The 23,123-nt window shown below is 40.0% G+C and overlaps 1 protein-coding gene across 2 annotated transcripts in view; it reads left to right on the top strand.

Moving 5' to 3' along the window:
• The window catches only part of LOC125878642 (electrogenic sodium bicarbonate cotransporter 1-like), a 40,746-nt gene extending 18,708 nt beyond the window's left edge, over nt 1-22,038 (top strand). Inside the window, exons 8-26 of one of the 2 annotated variants that reach the window (XM_049559981.1) lie at nt 371-528; nt 685-772; nt 3,107-3,261; nt 4,181-4,297; nt 4,729-4,903; nt 8,539-8,672; nt 10,505-10,767; nt 11,239-11,291; nt 11,438-11,623; nt 12,977-13,090; nt 13,760-13,921; nt 15,658-15,836; nt 16,840-16,912; nt 17,710-17,778; nt 18,518-18,691; nt 18,793-18,957; nt 19,084-19,177; nt 19,493-19,566; nt 19,689-22,038. In XM_049559981.1, the coding sequence (XP_049415938.1) occupies nt 371-528; nt 685-772; nt 3,107-3,261; nt 4,181-4,297; nt 4,729-4,903; nt 8,539-8,672; nt 10,505-10,767; nt 11,239-11,291; nt 11,438-11,623; nt 12,977-13,090; nt 13,760-13,921; nt 15,658-15,836; nt 16,840-16,912; nt 17,710-17,778; nt 18,518-18,691; nt 18,793-18,957; nt 19,084-19,177; nt 19,493-19,536 (2,403 nt within the window). In that variant the 3' untranslated portion in view covers nt 19,537-19,566; nt 19,689-22,038. Of the gene's footprint in view, nt 1-370; nt 529-684; nt 773-3,106; nt 3,262-4,180; nt 4,298-4,728; nt 4,904-8,538; nt 8,673-10,504; nt 10,768-11,238; nt 11,292-11,437; nt 11,624-12,976; nt 13,091-13,759; nt 13,922-15,657; nt 15,837-16,839; nt 16,913-17,709; nt 17,779-18,517; nt 18,692-18,792; nt 18,958-19,083; nt 19,178-19,492; nt 19,571-19,688 lie in introns of both variants that reach the window. The other variant, XM_049559979.1, reaches the window with a different exon arrangement.
• The last annotated feature ends 1,085 nt before the right edge of the window (nt 22,039-23,123 follow it).

Raw genomic sequence — 23,123 nt, 5'->3', positions numbered from 1 at the left:
GAGAGTATAAATAAATTTGACTTTAAGTTTTGTTTTCTGTCGGAAAGGACTGTCTGTTTAGGAAGTATAGAAGAGTATGACTGGATGAATGAGGCTTAGATTATACTGCACAGGTTGTGTGAGTTTGTAAACCAATGTTTTGATATAGTTTTGCTGTTAAGTGCAGACCCCTAGGACTTCTATTCATCAAGATTGTCACTGTGTTTTGATTCTTCATTCTTCAAGGAGGCATACAAGAAAAACAAAGTTGTATTCAATGTAACATGGTCTGAGTAATAGATAAATGTATGATCATTTGGGTGTGAAGTATTCCTTTAATAAGCTGATTTTTATCTTTTCCTTCCCTGCTCTGCTATATCTGTCCTAACAGCTGAAGAATAAATTCATGAAGAAACTGCCCCGTGATGCAGAGGCATCAAACGTGCTGGTTGGAGAGGTAGACTTCCTCGATACTCCCTTTGTGGCGTTTGTCCGTCTGCAGCAGGCCGTCATGCTGGGGGCTCTGACTGAGGTCCCGGTGCCCACAAGGTAGAGCACACACCAGCCGCACCATTAACTGAAAAATAATTACTGTCACTTAGCTTGATTGTTTCATTGTAGTCGATCATGGCCTCAATAAAATCTGCCATTTTACTTTCTGACTTCGTTGAATGTGCCCTAACATCACATTTTCTTGTGACTTAGATTTCTCTTTGTCCTGCTGGGCCCCAAAGGTAAAGCAAAGTCCTATCATGAAATCGGAAGAGCCATTGCCACCCTGATGTCAGATGAGGTACTTTATTCACATACTAATTTGATAGTTGTCTGTTTACTTTCATTTACATTCAGTTGTTGAGACTGTACAGAGGTATTGGATTGGTTTTGATACGAGGTTGCTGAACTTGTATTCAGAGATTAACTTGGGTGCCACGTTTTGTATGTTTTATCACAACAATGATTGAGTTTTGTTTAACTGCTTTTGTTTCGATTTGCAAACCAACAGAGCTGATGGAGAACACTAAATCAATCCTTACTCTTGTAATGCAAAGAGATCTCATCCTCCCTTAAGCTCTGATTGGACTAATTAAGCTCTGATTGGTTGTGAACCTGAGATAATGGCATCTACAGATCTCCTTTGGAAAGAGATGGCCTACTGTCTCCTGACAGTGAAACACCCCATTAAGGTTTTAGAAGCTGCTAGAAATTTAAGGAAACCGGTTCTTACCTTTCCATTCAGTCTACAGGTGGTAATGTATTTAGGCACAGCAATGCTTCGAGCTAAATGCTAACGTCAGCATACTAACATGCTCACAATGTCCACGTTGACATGATTTTTGGCAGGTATCTGTTTTATATTTACCATGTTAAAGGGACCGTTCACCCCAATATTATTATTTTTTTGTATGATTTGCTGAGTGTTGGAGATGTTGAGCGTAGATATGTTTGCATTCTCTCTAGTATAATGGATATATAATATATATAGATAGATAAAGAAACAATGGAACAAGATGGCACTCAGCTTGTAGTGCTAGAAGCGCTCAACAGTAATGTCTCTTTCTGGAAATCATGACCCGGGTACTCAAGATAATCCACAGACCTTGTTGTGTTTCATGTAGGGGCTATTTTTTTTCCCACTAAACTACACGCACCAATCATATGACTGTGCAGAGGGAAGTGTGCATCTACTGCTAGCTCACCCAGCACCACTGGACTAGCTTACATTACAGCTCAGCCAAGGAGGACACCATTAATGTTTACATCTTGTGCTGTCACGACCGCAAGTCTATCATCCATGCGTAGATGCTTCCTTTTGCATGGTGATACAGTTGGCAGGTGTGGTTCAGTAAAAGGAAGATAGTTCCTACATAAAGCTGCTCACGAAAAGGCCTGGGTTATCTTAAGCATGTCATGAAGAGACAGTTTTGCAAATGTATTTTTTTGCGCTTTGAGAACCACAAGCCGAGTGCCATGTAGTTCCATTATGTTGAAGAGATGACGTCTTTATGCTGATATCGCTAATACTTGGTAACGTACACCAGAACAACCTAGATTGATGAATTGCACTGCAGGTAAGAGGGAAAATATGCATTTTTGATATTGGGGACAAACGTCCCTTTCAAATAAGTTTACTGTGTTAGCATGCTACCACCAGCTAATTAGCCTACATACAAAGTACAGTTAAAGCAGATGGGAATAGCTTTAGTTGTGGGTCATAAACCAGGGTCTTGCACAAATTGAAATTTTGTCTTGGTGATGGCAATTCAGCCTGTGGGGAACATGACAATCCATCAAATAGTTTTTTGAGGCATTTCAATCAAAACCACAAACCTCACAGCACTAGAGTCAAGTGGGACTACACCTCCTGCAGTACTTGTCCTCTTGCCAAATCTCTCAGCTCTCTGGATATTGCAGTATTAATCATCACAGCAGTTTGCCTGCTCAGTCTTGTTGGCAGTGAACAACTTATAGCTTAATTGTTAAGCCGTGTGTTGAAGTTGAAGGAGGCCAATCTGTTTTTGTGATGGCAGAATAAATGCAATACAGTGAGGCAAACAGTACATACAATACAGACTTTTCCAAAATTTTCAGTGTTTGTATCTCCTGAAATAACTCTCCTGTGTTGTTGGTTCACGACGTACTTAACCCTGAGAGCACGTTGCCTGCGAATTCCCACAGGCCTCACTTCTTCCCAGCATATCTTATATGTCAACACGGCAGGATAGGACATGTTTTTCCAGGATTTCCTCAATTTAAACTTTGCCCTCTATGTTCTCCCGCGCAACAAGTGGTGTCACAGGTTTATCAGGTGTTTGTGTTTATGTGTCATCAGCCCTGTAGTGCTCTACCTGATGTCCCTGTGGCCCAGGGGTGCACACAGATAATTACTCATTATTTATTTACATTGTAAAAGACTTTAGAAAATTCTTGGTTGTTGTCAATACTGTAGTGGTGATGATGTTTAGCATCATTTGCATTTCAGTGACACACTGCACTCTGTATGCGTCATCAAAAGCGAGTAGGCAGTGTTCTTCAATGAGCCATTGTAATAGCACATTCTGTGTTTTCTCTGTCTAATGTTGTTATATTATTGATTACTAATAGGTTGGTTATGTTTGTTTGCTTACAGGTGTTCCATGATATCGCCTATAAAGCTAAGGACAGGCAGGACCTGCTGGCTGGCATTGAGGAGTTCCTTGATGAGGTCATCGTCCTGCCCCCTGGAGAGTGGGATCCTGACATCAGGATAGAGCCACCCAAGTCCCTGCCCTCCTCCGACAAGAGGTTAGTTCGAACCCACACAACATAATCCAAATGAATTAAGTTACTGCATATAAATCTATTACAAATCTACATATCTAATATGTAATATGAACATATATTTGAAACCATAAAGACATCTTCCCCTCCATCAGCCATCACCTCCATTCTTCTTTTCTTAAAGCAAGACTGTGAAACTTTTGCTGTGGAGTGGCTACAAATAAGAATTACTGGGAGAGTTTAAAGGTCCAGTGTGTAGGATTTAAGGGGATATATTGCTAAAAATGGATTCTAATATTCATAACTATGCTTTCATCAGTGTTTTAGCTAGTTCATTCTAACTAGCATCAGTGCTAGTTAGAATGAACCATTCATATCAACATACGGAGTGGTCCTCTTCCACAGAGTCTGCCGTGTTGTTTCTACAGTAGCCCAGAATGGACAAACCAAACACTGGCTCTAAATAGGGCCATTTGCATTTTCACATCAGCCACCATAGTTCTCCTTTACATTGGCCACACAGGAGGAATTTCAGTTGGTTGCATCCAGCTGTTTAGGATTTAGCTGAAATGCTCTGACATAGCACAGGTGGAGAAATCACAAGGTTAGAGAATGGACTATGTGAAGTTTGCTAACATATGATGACATTAGCCACCATAAACTGCTGGTCATACCAGGCCAAGTACAGCTGTAGCAGTGTGTGCATTTTATTGCTAATGAATTAATCTTTTCATTTGTAAGAAAAGTGTTATTTCCTTTTAGAAGTTACATCCGTCTTGTAAACTATATATTTAACAGCCTGTATACAACATTCATTTTCACAAAATACAAGTGTTTATTGTAAAAATGACTTAATTAGACCCCATATTTTTTGTTTTGGTGAACTGAAGGACAGCATGTTTGAAGGCATGTGAAACGTGACTGTTTGTCTTGTCTGTTAAAGGAAGAACATGTATGCCGGATTAGAGGCGCCACAGATGAACGGCGACACTCCGCATGATGCGGGACATGGAGGAGGAGGAGGACATGAGGTTGGAGAGGAACTTCAGTGGACCAAAAAGTAAGTCCGATTTCACTGTCTTAAATGAAATTGGTGCGGATACCATAAAGTAAATCATACTCACAGTGTAACCTTGTCATGATCTTCATAGTTGGCTTCATGCACCTTGTACATGAGGGCGTTATCATCCTGATTATAATCTTGATGACATGTGATTGTTATCAGTGAAGATATACATCGTAACGTGAAAAATCTGTTTGTTTGAGTCTCTTTATTTCTCCAGTAAGTTTTCAGTGAGGAAATATTCCACATATCACTAAAAAACAATACTTCCTCACTATTCAGTAACTATGTTTTCCTTCATTTAGAACACATTTTTCTCTTTTTGAGAAAGAAAGAATCTTTTCATCATTGCATCATTTCTGCAACTTAAGTAAGCAAAGTTATGAAACTGTGTTGCACCTACTTACTCGAATGGCTCTGTTTTCAAGGTTCTGTGGAGGTCTTGTCCTGGATATCAAGAGGAAGCTGCCATTTTTCGCCAGTGACTTCTACGATGCAATACATATCCAGTCTCTGTCAGCCATTTTGTTCATCTACCTGGGCACAGTCACCAATGCAATCACTTTTGGAGGCCTGCTTGGCGATGCTACAGAAAACATGCAGGTAACTCTCCTGCTTTTTATTGTAGTTTTGTCATTATATGTACAACAAGTGAGGTTTGTGTCTGCAGAGATATTGTGGTGCACATTTAAAGGGAAAGCTCCACACTGCTGTTGTATACAGCTGACTGCAGACAAAACAAGTGTCCCATTAACCTTGTACCAGCCAAGCTACGTTATGACTGCTGACAAAGTTTAACTTTGTGCTTACAAGATGAACACTAACCTAAGTATGACCACTTGGAAAAAGCTGGACCTGAACACAACTTTCTGTCCCTAGTGTAGGTCAAGCTTGATCCCCCATTTCCCACAATACAACTCGATAGCATCTCCTCTTTGACCCTCCCTGACTCCAAAATGTTTGCTTAAAAGTTTCCTTAAAAACCCTTGAAACAGTCATACAAAAGTAATTCATCCTAATCATCCCTTATGACTAGAGCTGGATATTGTTTCAAATATCAGTACTCTTTATTGATACTGACACCTGAATTGGCAAGTAGCATAGCTATACTTTCAAACATTTGGTAGCTAAGCATGCTGGACTGCCAACTCTGTCAATACAACGTGCTTGACTTACCACAGACTCTATGGGATGTAGCTGCTGTTGCTGTGGGTGTGTGAGCTCCACGATGGGGGCAGTTGCTGAATGTCGGCCTGCACAAACACAGTGACAGGGCTTACTGTAAGCATCACACAACTGACATTACCCATGGTTATTAACAGGTTAACAACAGAAATTGGCTGTTTTGGTGTAAGTTTGTTGTGACGGTTTAACAGCTGGTGTTTGATGTTAGCCGCTGCTGCTATACACGCTCATGCCAACCAATCTAATCCAATCCACTATATTTATATAGCACATTTTACAAACGGAGGTTTCCAAAGTGCTGCACAGAAACAGAAATAAAATACTAAAAACCAATACTAAATAAAATACTAAAAACAGTCATATAATCGAATAAGAGCAATAAATTAAAAACAATAAATAAAAACAAATAAAATCATTAAGAAAATCAATAAAATAAATTAAAAGACAAGAGAAGACCACACAACTCTCAAGTTATGTTAAAAGCCAGAGAATAAAAGTGAGTCTTAAGACAAGACTTAAAAGTTTCAACTGTGGGGGCTATTTTAATCTGGGGGGGGTAGGGAGTTCCACAGTTTAGGGGCGACCACAGACCACCACAAAGCTCGGTCACCCCTGGTTTTAAGTCTGGTCTTAGGGACCACGAGCTGGAGCTGACCAGTGGACCTCAGTGATCTCGGGGGTGTGTAGATTTGAATGATGTCCGAAATGTAGGTGGGGGCCAGTCCATTCAAAGATTTAAAAACAAACAATAAAATTTTAAAATCAATCCTAAAATGAACAGGAAGCCAGTGCAGCAAGACCAGAATGGGGGTTATGTGCTTGTGTTTCTTGCTTCCTGTTAAAAGACAAGACGCAGAGTTCAGGACTAACTGTAAGCACAACAGGGCATTTTGATTAATTCCTGCATAAAGAGCATTACAATCATCTAAACATGACGTGATAAAAGCATGCATCACACGCTCAAAATTATCAATCAATCAATCAATTTTATTTATAAAGCCCAATATCACAAATCACAATTTGCCTCACAGGGCTTTACAGCATACAACATCCCTCTGTCCTTAGGACCCTCGCAGCGGATAAGGAAAAACTCCCCAAAAAAACCCTTTAACGGGGAAAAAAAAACGGTAGAAACCTCAGGAAGAGCAACTGAGGAGGGATCCCTCTTCCAGGACGGACAGACGTGTAATAGATGTCGTACAGAACAGATCAGCATAATAAATTAACAGTAATCCGTATTATAATTATTAAACGACAAAACAGATTTATCCAGGTAGACGTTGAGCTGGCCATTCCCTGGCTGTTGAGATGGCATCGACAGAAAGTTTGTTGATCTAGCAAGGAGTCGGAACAGTCCAGGATCAGACCCCGGGACAAAAGAGATCGAATGCAAGTATCGTTTTTACTGGAGAAATTTTGATACTGCTTGGTACTGGGTTATATTGGTGGATGCATTAAAGGTACTGGACACCTAGCCCTACTTAAAACCAAGCAGAAGTGTGTGGCACTGTTTTTTATCTGTGGAGACCCTGCCCTTGCGAGCATATCAGCTTTCCGGATACAACAAATATAACATTCTATCAAGTACCTTGCAGTGTACGTATAAGCACAGTAGGGAGGAGAGGCCAAGTATGGATGTTGTTTACAAACACTAATGACAATTCCTGCATAGTATACCTTTAAAACAAATCCATGTTAACCCTGATGACATCATTATGCTTATTTTATCAAACTAGTAAAGCTTCCTCCAGAGCCACAGAAGACACTATTAAAGTATTTTAATAGAGAGTGGTACTCATGATGAGTGAACTAAACTACATGTGTAAAAAAGGTGGAGTGCCTCTTAAACAGTCATAAACACACTGTTAACACAGCATTAGGCAGCCTGTTGCATGTTGTTTCATTTCCTGATTCTAACTACTAATGCTAAAGTAGGCAGTGTTTTGTAGAGGCGCAGTTCATGGCTATTGCATCACATGTCAGTACTAAAGAAATGTGTTGTATTTCTCTAAATGCACTCCTATCCTCCTTTTTCCCCTCACATAGCACACTTTGCTTTTTTTTCTAACATAACCAACATAGAATATGGCTCACAAGAGCTGGGCACTGTATGTATATACTGAATGAGATTTGATCTGTTTTAAGATGACCTAGCTCTCCATGTTAAGTCACAAACTAATGGACAACAAAAATATTTCACTTCAGCTGATAAGCCATGCTAATTTGGAGCTCAGAGGCTCATACTGCATCCATCTGTTGTACCTGCTGTTGACAGGGCTGCAATTGGAAGAGCTGTACAATTGTGCTATAATAGCATATGCTGCTGCAGCCATCTTGGTGCTTCTGATAGCTGACAGTATAGGGTTGTCCCTGGCTTTGGCCGCACCCTTCTGTCAAAGAGATGCATCCTAGCAATCCTGCAGAGCACCAGCCTCAAGGATTTGCCCAGGCTGTAAATAACCACAGATCCAGATTACTCAGCCACTGTAGCTTCGTCATGGCTGCGTTTCTAATGGCCCCTCCCCTTAAACGCCACCACCTCTTCAATCCTCCTCTCCACTCTGTGCACAACAGAGGGAATCCCTGCCCTCAGCCAACCTCACTCAGCACAGGTCTCAGAAGTAGAGCTAAGTTGTCAGTTGCTATCTATCCACTAGCATGCCATCTATCAACTGTATCTATACAGCATTAGGGTTATGAATTACACAGAGTCTAAAAGACTGAGACAACTGGAAATGAAACAGGCCTGTCCTGATGGGCCAGCCTTGCAGCTGTGTGATGTGTACAGGGAAAACAAAACTTCCAGCTGAGTAAGCAAAATTATGGTATTGACGTTCCAAGGCTCAGAAAGAGTTGGAGAAGAAAAATGGAAAATTGTGCTTAATGCTGATAAAAGACTGTGTCTCTTGAACAATTTCTTTCCAAAATGGTTAACATGGAGTCGTGCTACAAATATGAATGTTCGATCTCATCTCTTTTTGTATATTTTTTTTAGGGCTAACATGTTCCATGAGCTGTGTGTAATGTCTGTGTGTTTTTCCACATGTGTGCAGGGAGTGTTGGAAAGTTTCCTGGGTACGGCACTGACAGGAACAGTGTTTTGTCTGCTGTCCGGTCAACCCCTGACGATTCTCAGCAGCACAGGCCCGGTGCTTGTCTTTGAAAGACTCCTTTTCACCTTCAGCAAGTGAGTAGTTACTGATCAAACTAGGGCCATCATCACCTATTTAACATTGTGGTGGGGGGACCATTTTCAGCTTATACTGTCTACAACCCAACCCTCCATGGGGTGTGTAGGGGGGTAATATCCCCCATCATTCAGCATTTTGAAACAGAAAGCTTGCATCAGGGGTTCTCAAAGTTTTGATGATTGTGAGGCATTTTAGGGAGCCAGCATATGATTGAGGGTCGCACAAGAAAAGTGACCACACTGACTCTACCATGACTTTTTTTTATTATGACATACATGACTCTTTCTACCGCTTTTTTATGACATATGAAACTGTGATACTTTTAATTACATGATGTAATGTACTATGACTTCTTTCTGCATTTTTATGACATACTATTGATTTTTATGACACTTTCATGGCATACTAACAGTTACAAAAAGATTGCCAATAATATAGCCTGGTAACACTCATGGTGAATTCTAATTTTCTACTCTCTAATATGTTTGAAAAAAGTCAAACATTAGCTCCTGTTGGGGTACGGCAACACCACTTGGACAAACCACACGCAGATTATGATGATTCATGATTATGATTACTTGCTGATGATTATATTGGATGGTGGGGCGTGGTTGCCTCTCACAGCATAGCACATTTATTTATATTTTTTCATCATGTCAGGGAGGACAATTTAAACACTGGGGTGGTCCCCCAATATATACTACAATTACAGCCTAGGATCAAGCTCATTCCAGCACTTTAAAATGATGTAATATTAGCAAGGGCAAAATACAAATCAGAAGCAGCTGCAGTAGCCTGGCAGATATTTATAGGTTGCTGTCTATCTCCAAAGGACAGATGCTGTTTCTGTGTTTACTGGGATGCTCTCCTTGTGCCGCCTTTTAAATGAAATAAAAAATCCAAGCATAAAGAATACAAATTGATAATTCACGTTTATTGTAGGCTGGCAACTTTTCCTTCAGGTTTGCTTGTTGTAAGAGTATCACACTGGAACTTTTTGTGCTTACTGTAAATCTGCTGGCAGTTAACAGTTGCCAGCTGATTGTTAATTTTCCATGTGTTTTTGCCGTCAACTTCCTGTCCCAACTGACTCGACGACCACACACACGCCCTGTTGTAAAACCAGATGTAGGAGACAGTGCCAACACAGGAGCTAATGTATTTTGTTGAAGGCATTTTATTACACTATCTATTGAATGTCTGTTAACTTGTTTATCTGTACAGTCCAACTATTTCATCTCTGAGAACAAGTAATTTAACATTTCACAATACCTTATGGGTGTTAATGGTTGCTAAATGCTGACTTCTCCCTTCTACATCCACTGTACTCCCATCCTCTCCCAGAGAGAGTCTTCTAGCATTACCAAACACCACGCCGATTATGTTCCATTATTAATAATTCACTCTCATTTAATTTTACACTGTGAGTGAAGAATGTTGTGGCGTCTGTGTCCGCCAAATGTTTCCATGCCTCCGGTCAGTGGTCGCTGACTCAGTGGCAGCTGTTAGCCTGTCTACAGCTGTTGGATATCACAGGTGCATTATTTCCATGTGGAGAAAAGCCTGCTGACAACTCTGGTTGCAAGTGTTTCACAGCCTCAAAATCAGTGTTTTATTTTTAAAAGCTTCATGGCATAAACAATATTTACAAACCTTTAAGAACACTTTAAGGAAGCCCACATTTCACAGAATTCAAGTTAGACAGAGGTGACTGAAAGTACAGTGAATTCCTAGCAGGATTTTGCTTTGAAATAAAATATGATGGTGTAAGGATACACTTGTACACAATGAACCACTCTCTCTGTCTCTAATGTGTCCCTCTCCTTAGAGACAACGAGTTAGACTACCTTGAGTTCCGGCTGTGGATCGGCCTGTGGTCGGGTATATTCTGTCTGCTGCTGGTCGCCACAGACGCCAGCTTCCTGGTGCAGTACTTCACACGCTTCACCGAGGAAGGCTTCTCTGCGCTCATCAGCTTCATCTTCATCTATGACGCTTTCAAGAAGATGATAAAGCTGGCCCATCACAACCCGATCAACTCAAACTACGATCCCAACCTCGTCACTCAATACGACTGCATCTGCATGCCAGGTGTGTAGTCGTAGAAAAATAGCTGTGGTGGCCATGTAAGGGTAGATTACAGCAGGGGTGTCACTGTATCTGGTAACATAGACAGTGTCTGATACCAACACACCGTTATCTTGAACCATCCTTTGCCAAAAAGTTCTCATTGTTCGATGCCTTCAGTATCAGCAGTGATACCAGACAGTGAAAGCTGAACAGTCTGATTTGGTTTTGCCCTGTTTGGCAGAGATGTCACTATTGTATGTTAAACAAAGCTTTCAGCTTATTTTTGCCTTGTTTACAGTGGAGATAACAAATGATACTAGTGTGTGTCAGCCTGTAGATACCACTGTTTACCTTCTCAACAGCCCTATCAGTTTCAGTGCCGCGAGTGACTCGGCAGGATTGTTTGGGAGAGAGATGTTGACCCTGATTCAAACTGACAAGTGTGACACTGCAAGTTATCTCATTTTGGTCAACATTGTGTCTCTTTACTAGGCAACTCATCAGACCCCCTTGATGTTTCTGCATGGGCAAACAGTACTGAAGTGGTATGTAGTGTCTTTGTTTAAATGACATTTAGCAGCATGGATTCAAAATTTCATAAGTGTTGCTTAATTTGACAACAGAGCTGTTTTTTTTCCCTGAATGTTGTTGCTTGTTGGTTAAAGGAACCTTTTTGTCCTCATCTCTCCAGCCAGCAAATGCCACCTGGGCGTCTCTGACCAAGGATCAGTGTCTGAAGTACAAAGGGCAGCTGGTCGGAGAGAACTGTGGCTATGTGCCTGACATCACCCTGATGTCCCTCATTTTGTTCTTTGGGACCTACACCTGCTCCATGGCTCTGAAGAAGTTCAAGACAAGCCGCTTCTTCCCCACCACAGTGAGTGATAGTATCCATCTATGTATGTCTAACAGTGGGGTTTTTTTCTATTCTGGCCCTGTGCCCAATGTTGGAAGCAGTGAGCATCTAGTGAAACTGTGACCAGTGACATTATAGATATTTGTGGTGTCACCAGAAAGTCAACAGTTTGGCAAAGAAAAGAAGAATTGGGCTCAAGCTCAGATTCATAAGTTAATTTACACTGTCTTCAAACCAGTAACCTCACTTTTCTGATAAATATCCAAAATAAATGATTTAATTCAGGGTCATCCCTTTGTTCCTAGGGTCCTATGTTCCCAAGGGCCTAATGTTACTTGAGCCTTACGTTGCGTTTTGAGCATGAGATTGATAAGGGCTTTCTGCACAGTACAAATTGCAAAAAACTAGGGTGACACAATTAATCGAAATATCATAGAAATTGCAATGAAGCCAAGTAAAATATACAGACAACAAGAGCTGCAATTTTTTGATAAAGGTAAATGTATCACAACATACCATTATATATGAGGTATTGTGGTGCTACAGAGATGCCCAAACTTATCATATCATCTTAGCATATCATATTCCAGACATAATGAAACATACTTGTTTGATACAGATCCCAGCAAAAATCACGTAACCATTATTTTTATATTTTTTCAGTGAGTATAAAATGCAAAAATGACCTTTCCCACCAAAATTGACACTCATATTGCAATCACAATATCTATCAAAATCAGTGCAGTATGTCTTTTTCTTTTCTTTTTTTTTTTTGCATATTGTGCAGCCCCACAAAAGAAAAAAGTGCAGATCTGAATCTGTTCAGCCACTGTTGAGATAATGATGTCAAAAATCAAGTCATATTAAGAGGATATTGAACTGGGGAACATAGGATCATGGCACCATAGGTACACTCCCAACTAAGAGTCTAGAGCTATGTTAGAGATGTGAGGCTGTACTTAAGCAAAGTGGTGCTTTGAGGTAAATGCTAACGTCTATATGCTAACATACTCACAATTACAATTCATGTTGATGTTAAATGGGTATAATGTTCACCATGTTCCCATTCTTAGTTAGTATTTTAGCATATTAATATTTGCCAGCATATTTGTTAGCACAAAACGCAAAGTACAGCTGGGTAGATGGTGTCCATGGCAACCCATTCAATAATGTGGATGTGACATTGGGTAACAAAATGTACCATTGGTGTTTACTTAGTATAAATGACATATATATAGTCTAATGTAGTTCTTTGTAGTTCTTTGTCAAACACAAAGAACATGTCATTGTCTGGTTATGTCTGGTAGTTCCTACCGCCACAAGCCAAAAAGAAAACCCACTGTCAAACCTGCTGTCAATGTTTACCCCGTCTAGGTGAGGAAGCTCATCAGTGACTTTGCGATCATCTTGACCATTTTGGTCTTCTGCGGCGTGGATGCCTTTGTCGGTGTGGAAACTCCAAAGCTCATAGTGCCAAGTGAATTCAAGGTACAAACCACACTAGTCACAAACTAAGTTAGTCACTGTTTCATTTTGTGTTTGAAATCATTGCACTGAGTTAATTTTAGCTGAAAGACAACAGCCAGCCAGGTGCACTTTCCTCTCACTACACTGATAATGATCCATGTTTCTGCTACAAAGCCTCTAAGATTCTTTAAAATCCCAGCATAATGCTTTCTTTGTAGTTTGACCAGTAAGCGACACATGAAACTAAGTCACAGTCAGTCTTGCAGATTGCTCAAATGTTCCTCAGCTGGCGTAAAGACCGCCTTGGCACAGAGGACGTGAATGATGAGGTAGAGGAGCAGGTAGCTGCATCAAATAACAGCTTGATTATAGGTGATGTGAGAACACAGACGGTCTTGTAGTTGCAGGTACAGAGCCAGCTTTGTCTGACCACAGAGTCTTAATTCACAGATTTGTGTCTTGCAATAATGCAGCAGTAATGTTAGACTCTGGTCATTGTTAATACTCTCTGAAAGTGTAATGGAGTAATCACTTCAAATTAGATATTTTTTCTGTTCTACTTGAGATGTTATCAATGTCTGAGGGATCTGGACTATGTACACGCAGAAATAAGATGATACACTAGTCAGGTGTTTTTCATTTATTGGTGTCCAGGTTGCTTTAACAGCCTTGTTGTTCTTCGTTATTTAGCCCACAAGTCCACTGAGGGGCTGGTTTGTTCCTCCTTTTGGAGGCAACCCTTGGTGGGTGTACCTGGCTGCCGCTCTTCCTGCTCTGCTGGTTACCATTCTGATATTTATGGACCAGCAGATCACTGCTGTGATTGTCAACCGGAAAGAACACAAACTCAAGGTTGGTACAACACATCAAGGTCTTATTCATTTTGAAAATGCTAGCATAAATGAACAAAGAACTTCTGAACTACTGAACATAAGACTATAGCCATATTTTAGAAATATCAAAGGCAAACTTCAATATTTTTCAACCCGGGTCATAGTTTCCCAAGTTGTTTTATCTAACTGACTAATGGGAGCAAAACATTTTTTCAGTGTGTCCAGTATTGAGCCAGAGCGCTGCAGCCAGCATTAGCAAAACAGGCTGCAGTGTCACCACTCAGAGCATGTTTGCACCGCTAATGTATTGTCACTGACAGGCTCAGATTATTACTTCTCAAGTCTGACAACATTGTGGAAAGGAACCAGACAGAGATAGACCTTGTTATTAAAGCATAAGTTCCTTTTTGTTTACTCAGAAACAGCCCAGAAATCAACACCCCCAAACTCACTAGGCGCCATTCAAATAAGCAGCTTGCATAGAGCCAGTTGATTTTACATCTGACTGGTTGAATAATGGGTTTATTTCAACCAAACCAGAGTTGGTGATGGTTGGAACAGTTGAAAGACAAACCAGGTTTTTTGTGAGTTTTGTGTAGTTTCTGTCGACTTTGAATGAAGTGTTTCACAATAAATTACTGTTTATTTAAATGGAGTCTGGTGGGTGTGATGACAGCGATTTTGGGGGCAGTTTCTGTTGAAACAAAGGTCGATCCCCGTAGGGATACTCACTATAATAAGTTGTCAGAAACTTCAAATGATAATCTGAGCTCGCCAGCGGCAAATACAAACACTTTTAGTACTTAAGGAATTTCACAGAGTGAGCATGCCCTGAGTGTTTACATTGCAGTCTGTTTTGCTGCTGCTGTCTGCAGCAGTCTTGCCCAATACTGGACCACTTTCAGAAACTGTTGTTCCCATTAGTCAGTTAAGCCCTATTCGCACGGGACCAGTATTACCAGGGGACCTCATGTGATTTAGAAATAACCCCCTACGTCTGTTTTTTGTAGCACATTTGCCCAGGATAAGCAAAGTCTGTATTTTATTCAGATTTACTGACATTATCCCCTGGATGTGATGTGCACAGTCATGTGTAACTCCACTCTACGCAACACAGAAACACCGTAGAGCACCTCTGGCTTTGATGGCCTTGTTTTTCTTTTAAACGTAGAATAGAACCATTTCATCCACACATTGTCACATCTCATCCATCTCATCATCTTTCAAGATTTTGCTTCTCTGATGGAATTGAAGTTACTCTTTCTGTAAATGGGTCTCCATGCATCCTGCTCCCAAAATGCTGTCAAAATGTTCAATTATAATTGCCAAAACAGCCTCAGTAATTCTAGCACGGGAAAGAAACGAGGCACAGGGAAAACAGAAGACTTAAATACCACCCCAAATTGCTGAGATGTTGATTTGCACACGACTAATACCATCACCTGACCTCTGTGTTTGGAGAAATATGGAAGGTAATTTGCGGGGGGGGTTTACTTGACAACTTGGCAGATTGGCATGGGATTAAGATCAGAGACAACCTCCACAATTATTAAAATGTGCCAGAGGTCCCCGGGTAATACTAGTCCTGTGAGTATAGGGCTTTAGATACAAAAACATGAGAAAATAGGGTCGAGGTTGAAAAATACCAAACGTGTCCTTTAACTGTTAATGCATGCTCCATCTGTACCCTGTAACATATGAGCTGCTTCACTGTGAGAATCTCTCTTGTCTCTCTTTGCTCGTGTCTTCTCTCAGAAAGGGGCAGGGTACCACTTGGACCTGTTCTGGGTGGCTGTCCTGATGATTGTCTGCTCTTTCATGGGCCTGCCGTGGTACGTGGCTGCCACTGTCATCTCCATCGCCCACATCGACTCCCTGAAAATGGAGACCGAGACGTCGGCCCCTGGGGAGCAGCCTAAATTCCTGGGCGTCAGGTGAGAGAATGCAGCTGCTGGACACAGTGCTGACATCATTTAGGAATTAAATTGTTTCTAAAATGATGGTACAGAGTGAAAGTTTCTACTCCTCTCTTCATTTATTTTGGATTCCCAGGTGAAAATAAATCTCTTAGCAGGTGGCTAGAAGGCAGAGTTTTCAATACAATGGGCTGAATTGCTGTGTGTGTGTGTGTGTGTGTGTGTGTGTGTGTGTGTGTGTGTGTGTGTGTGTGTGTGTGTGTGTGTGTGTGTGTGTGTGTGTGTGTGTGTGTGTGAAATCCACCCTACAAAGAAAAATTCATGCATGTTTTTTCCCTAAAAAAATGAAAATGTGGGCAAGTAGACAAGCATTTCCTTCTGCCATCCTCCCATGATTAGTCTAACCATAAATGGTCAACGCAGAGCCTTTCCTTTTGTATATAATGAAAACATGTGCACAAAGACAGAATCATCTTCCAGTAGTAACTAAAAGGGAAAAATAAGTAATCCTACTCAAGCAATCAGGAAGAAGAGGGACTGAAGAACACAAAAAAGAGAGAAATAGGTCTTGGAAAGGAGAGAAAGGGAGTAAAAATCTATACAAAGCCACAGATAGACTTGCATCAGTGTACTTAAGTGAGAAACGTGTGTTTTGATTACTATGCTTGTTCTCCACGTCTTTAAAGATTTTGTGCGATATTGTGCGTATTATGTATTTGTGATAATGTGAATGTTTCCTTAATGTTAATTCTGAAATGAAAATTTTTTCTTTTGAAAGTGAAACGCCTTTTTTAAGATCAATTTTGTGTGTACACAGCTGATAGAAATTAAGACCTGAAAACCAAAGTTTTGGACATTTCTGTTACAAAGATAGTGTGTATATTGTAGATGCAGTGTTATCTCCAGTGAATTTGGATTTAATGGAAACATCATATGAAATGTTTTTCATATATCTTGCCTTCCATGTTAGCCAGAGTTGTTCTTTTAGTTTTGTGTTTTTCCTCTTTTTCCCCTAATCCAGGGAACAAAGAGTCACTGGTATCTTTGTGTTCCTCCTGACGGGACTCTCTGTCTTCATGGCCCCTATCCTCAAGGTACTGTAGCGCTTCAGCTTCTTAATGCCTCCACAGAAACATGGATTACTGTCCACCTGTTTTAGGACAAACTCCTGTCACTCCTCTTAAATTTAAAATAATTTAAAATCTTGTATTCATCCGATTAGGAGCTCCCATAGTTGAAGTAATTCGATGTGAAATAAGCATGCTCATCGGGGCTTAAGCTCCGATTGCAGCTGAGTGCCTTCTCCAGTTTCCATTCCCACATTAAGCTGCCAAACAACAAAGAAAAACGTGAAGTCAGTGAGAGGATATTGTTTGAGCTGGTACTCCCCCTTGTGGACATTTTTAATATTGTACTTCTGGTCCTGTCAATACATTTTCCTTTCCAAACTGGCTTGTCATCTACTATCCGGAAGTGAGTTTGGGAAAGATGCAAAATGTTAAGTGTGAATGCTGTTTCAAATGTATTTCCATCTGCCATGCTTAATCCTCTTCATGCTTAAATATTAACTTTGTGGCAGATTTCTGATCATACATGGATATGTTCCACTGCTGGCTGAGCAGGTAGCTGCCACACCTGTGTGCTCAGCCAAGTGACTGAACACACTGGTGTCTACTGAAATAACTTTCTTACTAGTAAAGCTGCTTGCAGACTATTTTTAAACCAAGCAGTGATGCTAAAAATTAACACTGGCATTGCCTGTATGGAGAGAGCTCTAACATCTTTAGCAAACTTTTCATGTCTTTAGAATTCATTTAAGCTCAGGTGACTTTGTTACAGCCGGTCACATATCATATTAATAACATTATTCATTGTCCTCTGTGTCCTTCAGTTCATTCCCATGCCTGTGCTCTATGGTGTGTTTCTCTACATGGGTGTGGCGTCGCTCAATGGTGTCCAGGTGAGTTAGTCTGTCCTGTTAAGTGACTTAACAAGTGTTGAACAAGATACTTGAAAAAGGGTAATACATTACATAATACTCATTGTAAAAGTAATAACATTACTTAAGTAATTACATGAACAGTACATTGAGGTTTAACAAGCAGCCAGCCAGTACTTACTCAGTCAGTGTTGCTTAGCCTCAGTGACAGCAGCACTCCTGTACACACACCCTTCAACTGTGGACAAAACCCACCTGAATGCATGCTTACTAATCAGTGCAAGTCAAGCTAATGCTGGCTAGCGAGCAGCTAAGAGACAACATATCACAACTTTTGAGTTTGTGGGAGGGGTATTTGTCCCTTTATGATAGAGGTTAAATGCCTCCCAACACTTTAAGCCCCTCTGCTGAGCTAACACGTCCCACAGGAGTCTGTCCTCTGAAGGCACAGAGACAAAACTGATATTAACCCTCTGCGAAGGTGGCAACGTATTTTGACTCGTAAAATGTCAAAGTAACAGAGCATTACTGGGATTAGTTACTGAATTTCAAACTGTAATCCCTTACACTATATAATACAATATAACATTAAAACTGTCTGTAAAAGCGTCCCTACTCACTTCTAGTTGCAGCCATAAACTAAACTAAAGCATCTGTCTACAATATCTTGTAAATACTACACAGATATTGTTAACTGTCTGACTGCAGCATGTCCGTTCTCGTGACCGGACTGACCTGTTTGTTTGTTTGTTGCTGTCAGTTCATGGACCGCTTGCAGCTGCTCCTGATGCCAGCCAAGCACCAGCCGGACCTGATCTACCTGCGGCACGTCCCCCAGAGACGCATCCACCTTTTCACCTTTATCCAGGCCTTGTGTTTGGCCCTCCTCTGGATTCTCAAGTCCACCGTGGCTGCCATCATCTTTCCTGTCATGGTGAGAAATGGCTGCAATCGCTGGTGTTGCTGACCACAGTTACACAGAGCTAGGCTTTATCTGGGCATGAGAGTTGTTAAAGCTTATTTCTCTGTCTGCAGATCTTGGCATTGGTTGCTGTTCGTAAGGCAATGGACTACGTGTTCTCACAGCATGACCTCAGCTACCTGGATGATGTCATCCCAGAGAAAGACAAGAAGAAGAAAGAGGATGAGAAGAAAAAGAAAAACAAGAAGAAAGGAAGCATTGACAGTGAAATTGAGTTTGTAAGTGAACCATTCTTTCAACCTAAACATTTAACTGGTCTGTATATCTGTTGTTGTCATGTGATTGTCTACATCCTCCTATAGATCCTCCGTATGTGTTAATGTTCTCCCTCCATCCTCCCACAGTCTGACTACCCCTACCATGACAATGTCCCCAGCATAAAAATCTCTATGGATATGATGGAGCAGGAGCCCATGTTGGGTGATAAATCTATGGATAGTGAGTACTAGCCAGGGCTTGCTTTGCCATAGCTCTAAGGACTGCTCAAATTTTGCTTGTAAAGGCTTTGTGCCTTGTCATACTAGCCTTCCTGCATGCACTAACAAATTTCTTGAGCACCTTAAAAAATCAGTATGCTCTTCTGACTATAATACTGCCAGTTTTTTTTTCCACAGAGTTCTTAATATTATAACCAATAAAGTAGCTTTGCAGTGCTTGCTTTCTTTTCTTTTTACTCTTTTTCTACTGATCCATTTGAAATTTCAGAGTCTTTGTAAAGTACATTTTTAAAAGTTTTTTTTTTTTTTCCTGCAGGAGATGAATCCAAGACTTTCCTTAACCCGCATTCGTCGTGCTGAGCACTACTTTGAGTCTCCCACAGTGGCCGAGTGAGTGAGTACCAGCTGGCTTTCACGTGTCGCATATTTTCTCTGAAAGGAAATGCACAAGTGTGATTTATGAGTTCCTACTGCACCGTATTTATATCACTCTTTGTCTTTTTCTCTTTCAGTCTCGACAGAGGTTCATACACAAAAGGTTCGCCTCAAATTCGCATAGGCAGGAACTCTGAGGATAACACTTTCCTCTGGAGGAAGAACTCTGAAACAGATCTGTGAAGGAATTATTTAAAGATACAGAAGAACCAGCACAAACATCCTCTTTTGTAATATAGTACTGATTCGTAACAGTATTTTTTTTTAAATATTTCCTGTGTAAGGATTTAAATCAGAACAGCTGGAAGTATTTGTCTTAAAACTGAAACACTTTGGTGGTACTGAATTTTAATAAGGGCTGACACGGGGTATGTTGGAGCTTCATCCACATGAGTTCTTGCAGAAAACAAAAGGGCTACTCAAGGTCATCTTAATGCAGTTTTTATGGGACATTAATACTTTAAGAATGTATATGCTAATAATTTATAAAAAACTGTCCAACTAAAGATGTTTTATCATAAAAGATGTCCAGGATACAGTAGATTTATAGAATACAGATGGTGTTCCCCATAGTTTTTATTTTTATGTTTTATCTTCTCTTCCAAATAATCCCAAACACAAACCAGCCTCTCTTCTGATAGTACTGTTTTTAATATTGTGATTTTTTATGTTCCTTGTAGAATTAAAATCCCAACTACTGGAATCTTAAGATTAAAACATACTGTAGTGGAGGTACTGCATTTGAAGGCAAGTCAAGGCGATACACATGAGAAATCCCACTTAACTTATAGTGATCAAAAGGGCTACTAAAGGCCATCGGTGCACAGTTATTTGCAGGTATTTATTTTATATTTACGGGCATATAAATTATTTAAAAAGCATCCATCCAAGGCTGCATACTCACAGAACACAACCAGAAGATCATGTAAGAATACCATGTTTGTTTCAGTATGGTAAGAAGTAAATGGTTTAACACCATACGGACTGGAACTTTTTTCCTTTTTTTCCTTCTTCCTTTTTCTATATTTATTATATTTAAACTCTCTGCAAATGAATTTGCTGTTTGAACATTAAGTATGGCTTTACCATTAAACTTCCCCATTTGTGCAAATTTGACGATATTCTTTCAGTGGTCTGTATCCACTCAGCTGTCTTTTCCCTGTTTAAGGGAGATGTAGATGTATTATACCTGTATGTAGCTCTACCTCTTATGTTTCTGTAGGTGCCAGGCATTATATATTCAGCACATCTGTTGTGCAAATTATAATTTTTTTGATCAAACACTGATTTATTTTATTGTTTTTTTTTTTCAACTGGCACTGCATAGGATCTCTGAATCTCTTCTTGGAGTTCCTTTTTGCTCTGTGACACTTAAGATATTGTATTTTTTTGTTTGTCAACGTGAAATAATTATGTATGAATTTGCAGTTTTGTCCCAAAAGCAAAAAACATTTGAGATTTTGTTTCCACCAGTTTCTCACTTTTTTTTTTTTTTTTTTTTTTTCCTTGGCTTTCAGTTTCCCCCCAAATTCAATACATGAAACGTGCTAAGGTTGGGGGGAAGGGATGGCCTGTATTGTTATCCCACACTTGACTGTGAACTAAACCCTAAAAGCCTATTTGAATATTCCTTTTTAAAATGTGATCATATTTAAAAGCTGTTGTGATAAATGTGATTAATTTTCAATCTTTGAGGAAATTCTTGTTTGTTTTTTTAATCATGTAATGTGTGTGTTTTTATAAAATGCAAATCAACCAACAATCACTGTGAGGCAATGCAACGTTGTGACTTCCAGCCCTGGAAGAACTACCGCTTTATAGTATACAGGGTAAAAAAATGTTTGAGCAACAGCTTCACTTTAAAATTCATATTCTTCTTTGACACTATTTTTAATGCATCATTATCTAAATTCCATTTAGTGACAGATTGATGTCTTAAATTTTAATCGTTAATCATTGTTCTGTGTTACACACTGTAACTTAAACTAATTCAGTTGATTTAGGATATTAATTCATATATGAATGTAATACATCTCAATCATTTGAAATGCATATAAGGACATGAACAATCAGCACTGCTTCTGATTTGTAGTGCAAAGAAGGGCTTTAATGAATGCTTTCACAATCACATCAATATGCTGTCAAGATGTGAAGCACAAGACTGAAGTTGCTTCCAGTCAACACTTTGAACCAAAAATCAAAAACCACATTGTCTTCCACTTTGTTCTGTAATCTGTATATCTTGACTTTTTGACTCTCTGGTTCTGATTCCGCAATTAATGTCATATTTTTGATGTTAAACCAATTTTATACAAGCATCTTATGTGCTCAATAACCATAGATTACTCAGAAGGAAGCAGATGGTGGTGTTTTTTATGGAGTAGTGTTTTGAATGAGAGCAATAAAACAATCCAAATGATTCTTAAATACATTGTTGTGTTTTTCTTTAAATCATTCAAGTTTGGTCGAAGAGTTTGGACCATGCAGCTCCTACAGGATGGGTTTTCAAAAGACTAAGAGAACTTGAAACAGTGTTGAAGTCTGACATGGACAGTATGATCCGCACTACATCACAGATGGATTACTGAACAGGCCTGCCGGGCACAGGCCCACTCAAAGAGACATGTACCGACCTGGAAGAGACTCAAAATGACCACAAAGAGACACAAAACAACAACAGAGATGCAAAACAGCTGCAAAGGGACTCTCAAATATGACAAAGGGGGCAAAACAACCACAAAGGGAGTCCAAATGAACCCAACGACATATAAAATAACTACAAAAAGACACAAAGCAAATGCAGTGTGACTCAAAATGACCTCAGACACGAAATAACTGCAAAGAAAAGCAAAAAGACTACAAAGACTTAAAATGACCATAAAGAGACACATAACAACTATAAAGAGACTGACTGCAGAGACAAAGACATAAACAACAATGAAGAGACTTCATATGACTACAAAGAGACACATAACCACAGACAGATGCATAAGGGCTACAGAGAGATGCAAAATACCAAAAAGAACTGTAAGGTCTGTGTGTCTTGCTCCAGTGTAGCAGAGGTGGGACATTCTGCATGTCTGTGCCCAGGGGCCCACCGTATCATTATTTTCCCATGCACTACACACAGATGGTTTTATTCAAGCTTACATATCAGTTAAGATCACAGGGTGTTTTTAGACTTCTGCTAACAACAAAGGTGATAGGAATATTGACTATCTGGCTGGGGAGATGCAGACACGTGGAGTGCGTGTGTGTTTTTTAAGTAGATGAATTGGGTTGAATTCAAGAGCTCAGAGATAAGCCTGCTCAGTCTCACAGCAAAGATAAGAAAGGATGGCTGCATAGTTTCCACGATCACAGGACTTGGGCCGGCTGTAATGAAACTAATTGGCTCATTACTATGAGTCACTGTGTTCTTGTCATTGCCACGAGGAAAAAAAAATGTGTAATAATTAACTCTTCTGGTGTGGGAGAGAACATCAATGGTTTTTTTCCCCTGACATTCGCTC

This window comes from Epinephelus fuscoguttatus, linkage group LG18 (genome assembly GCF_011397635.1).
Source record: "Epinephelus fuscoguttatus linkage group LG18, E.fuscoguttatus.final_Chr_v1".
NCBI classification, from domain to species: domain Eukaryota; kingdom Metazoa; phylum Chordata; class Actinopteri; order Perciformes; family Serranidae; genus Epinephelus; species Epinephelus fuscoguttatus.
This window is presented reverse-complemented; position numbering and strand designations above follow the sequence as displayed.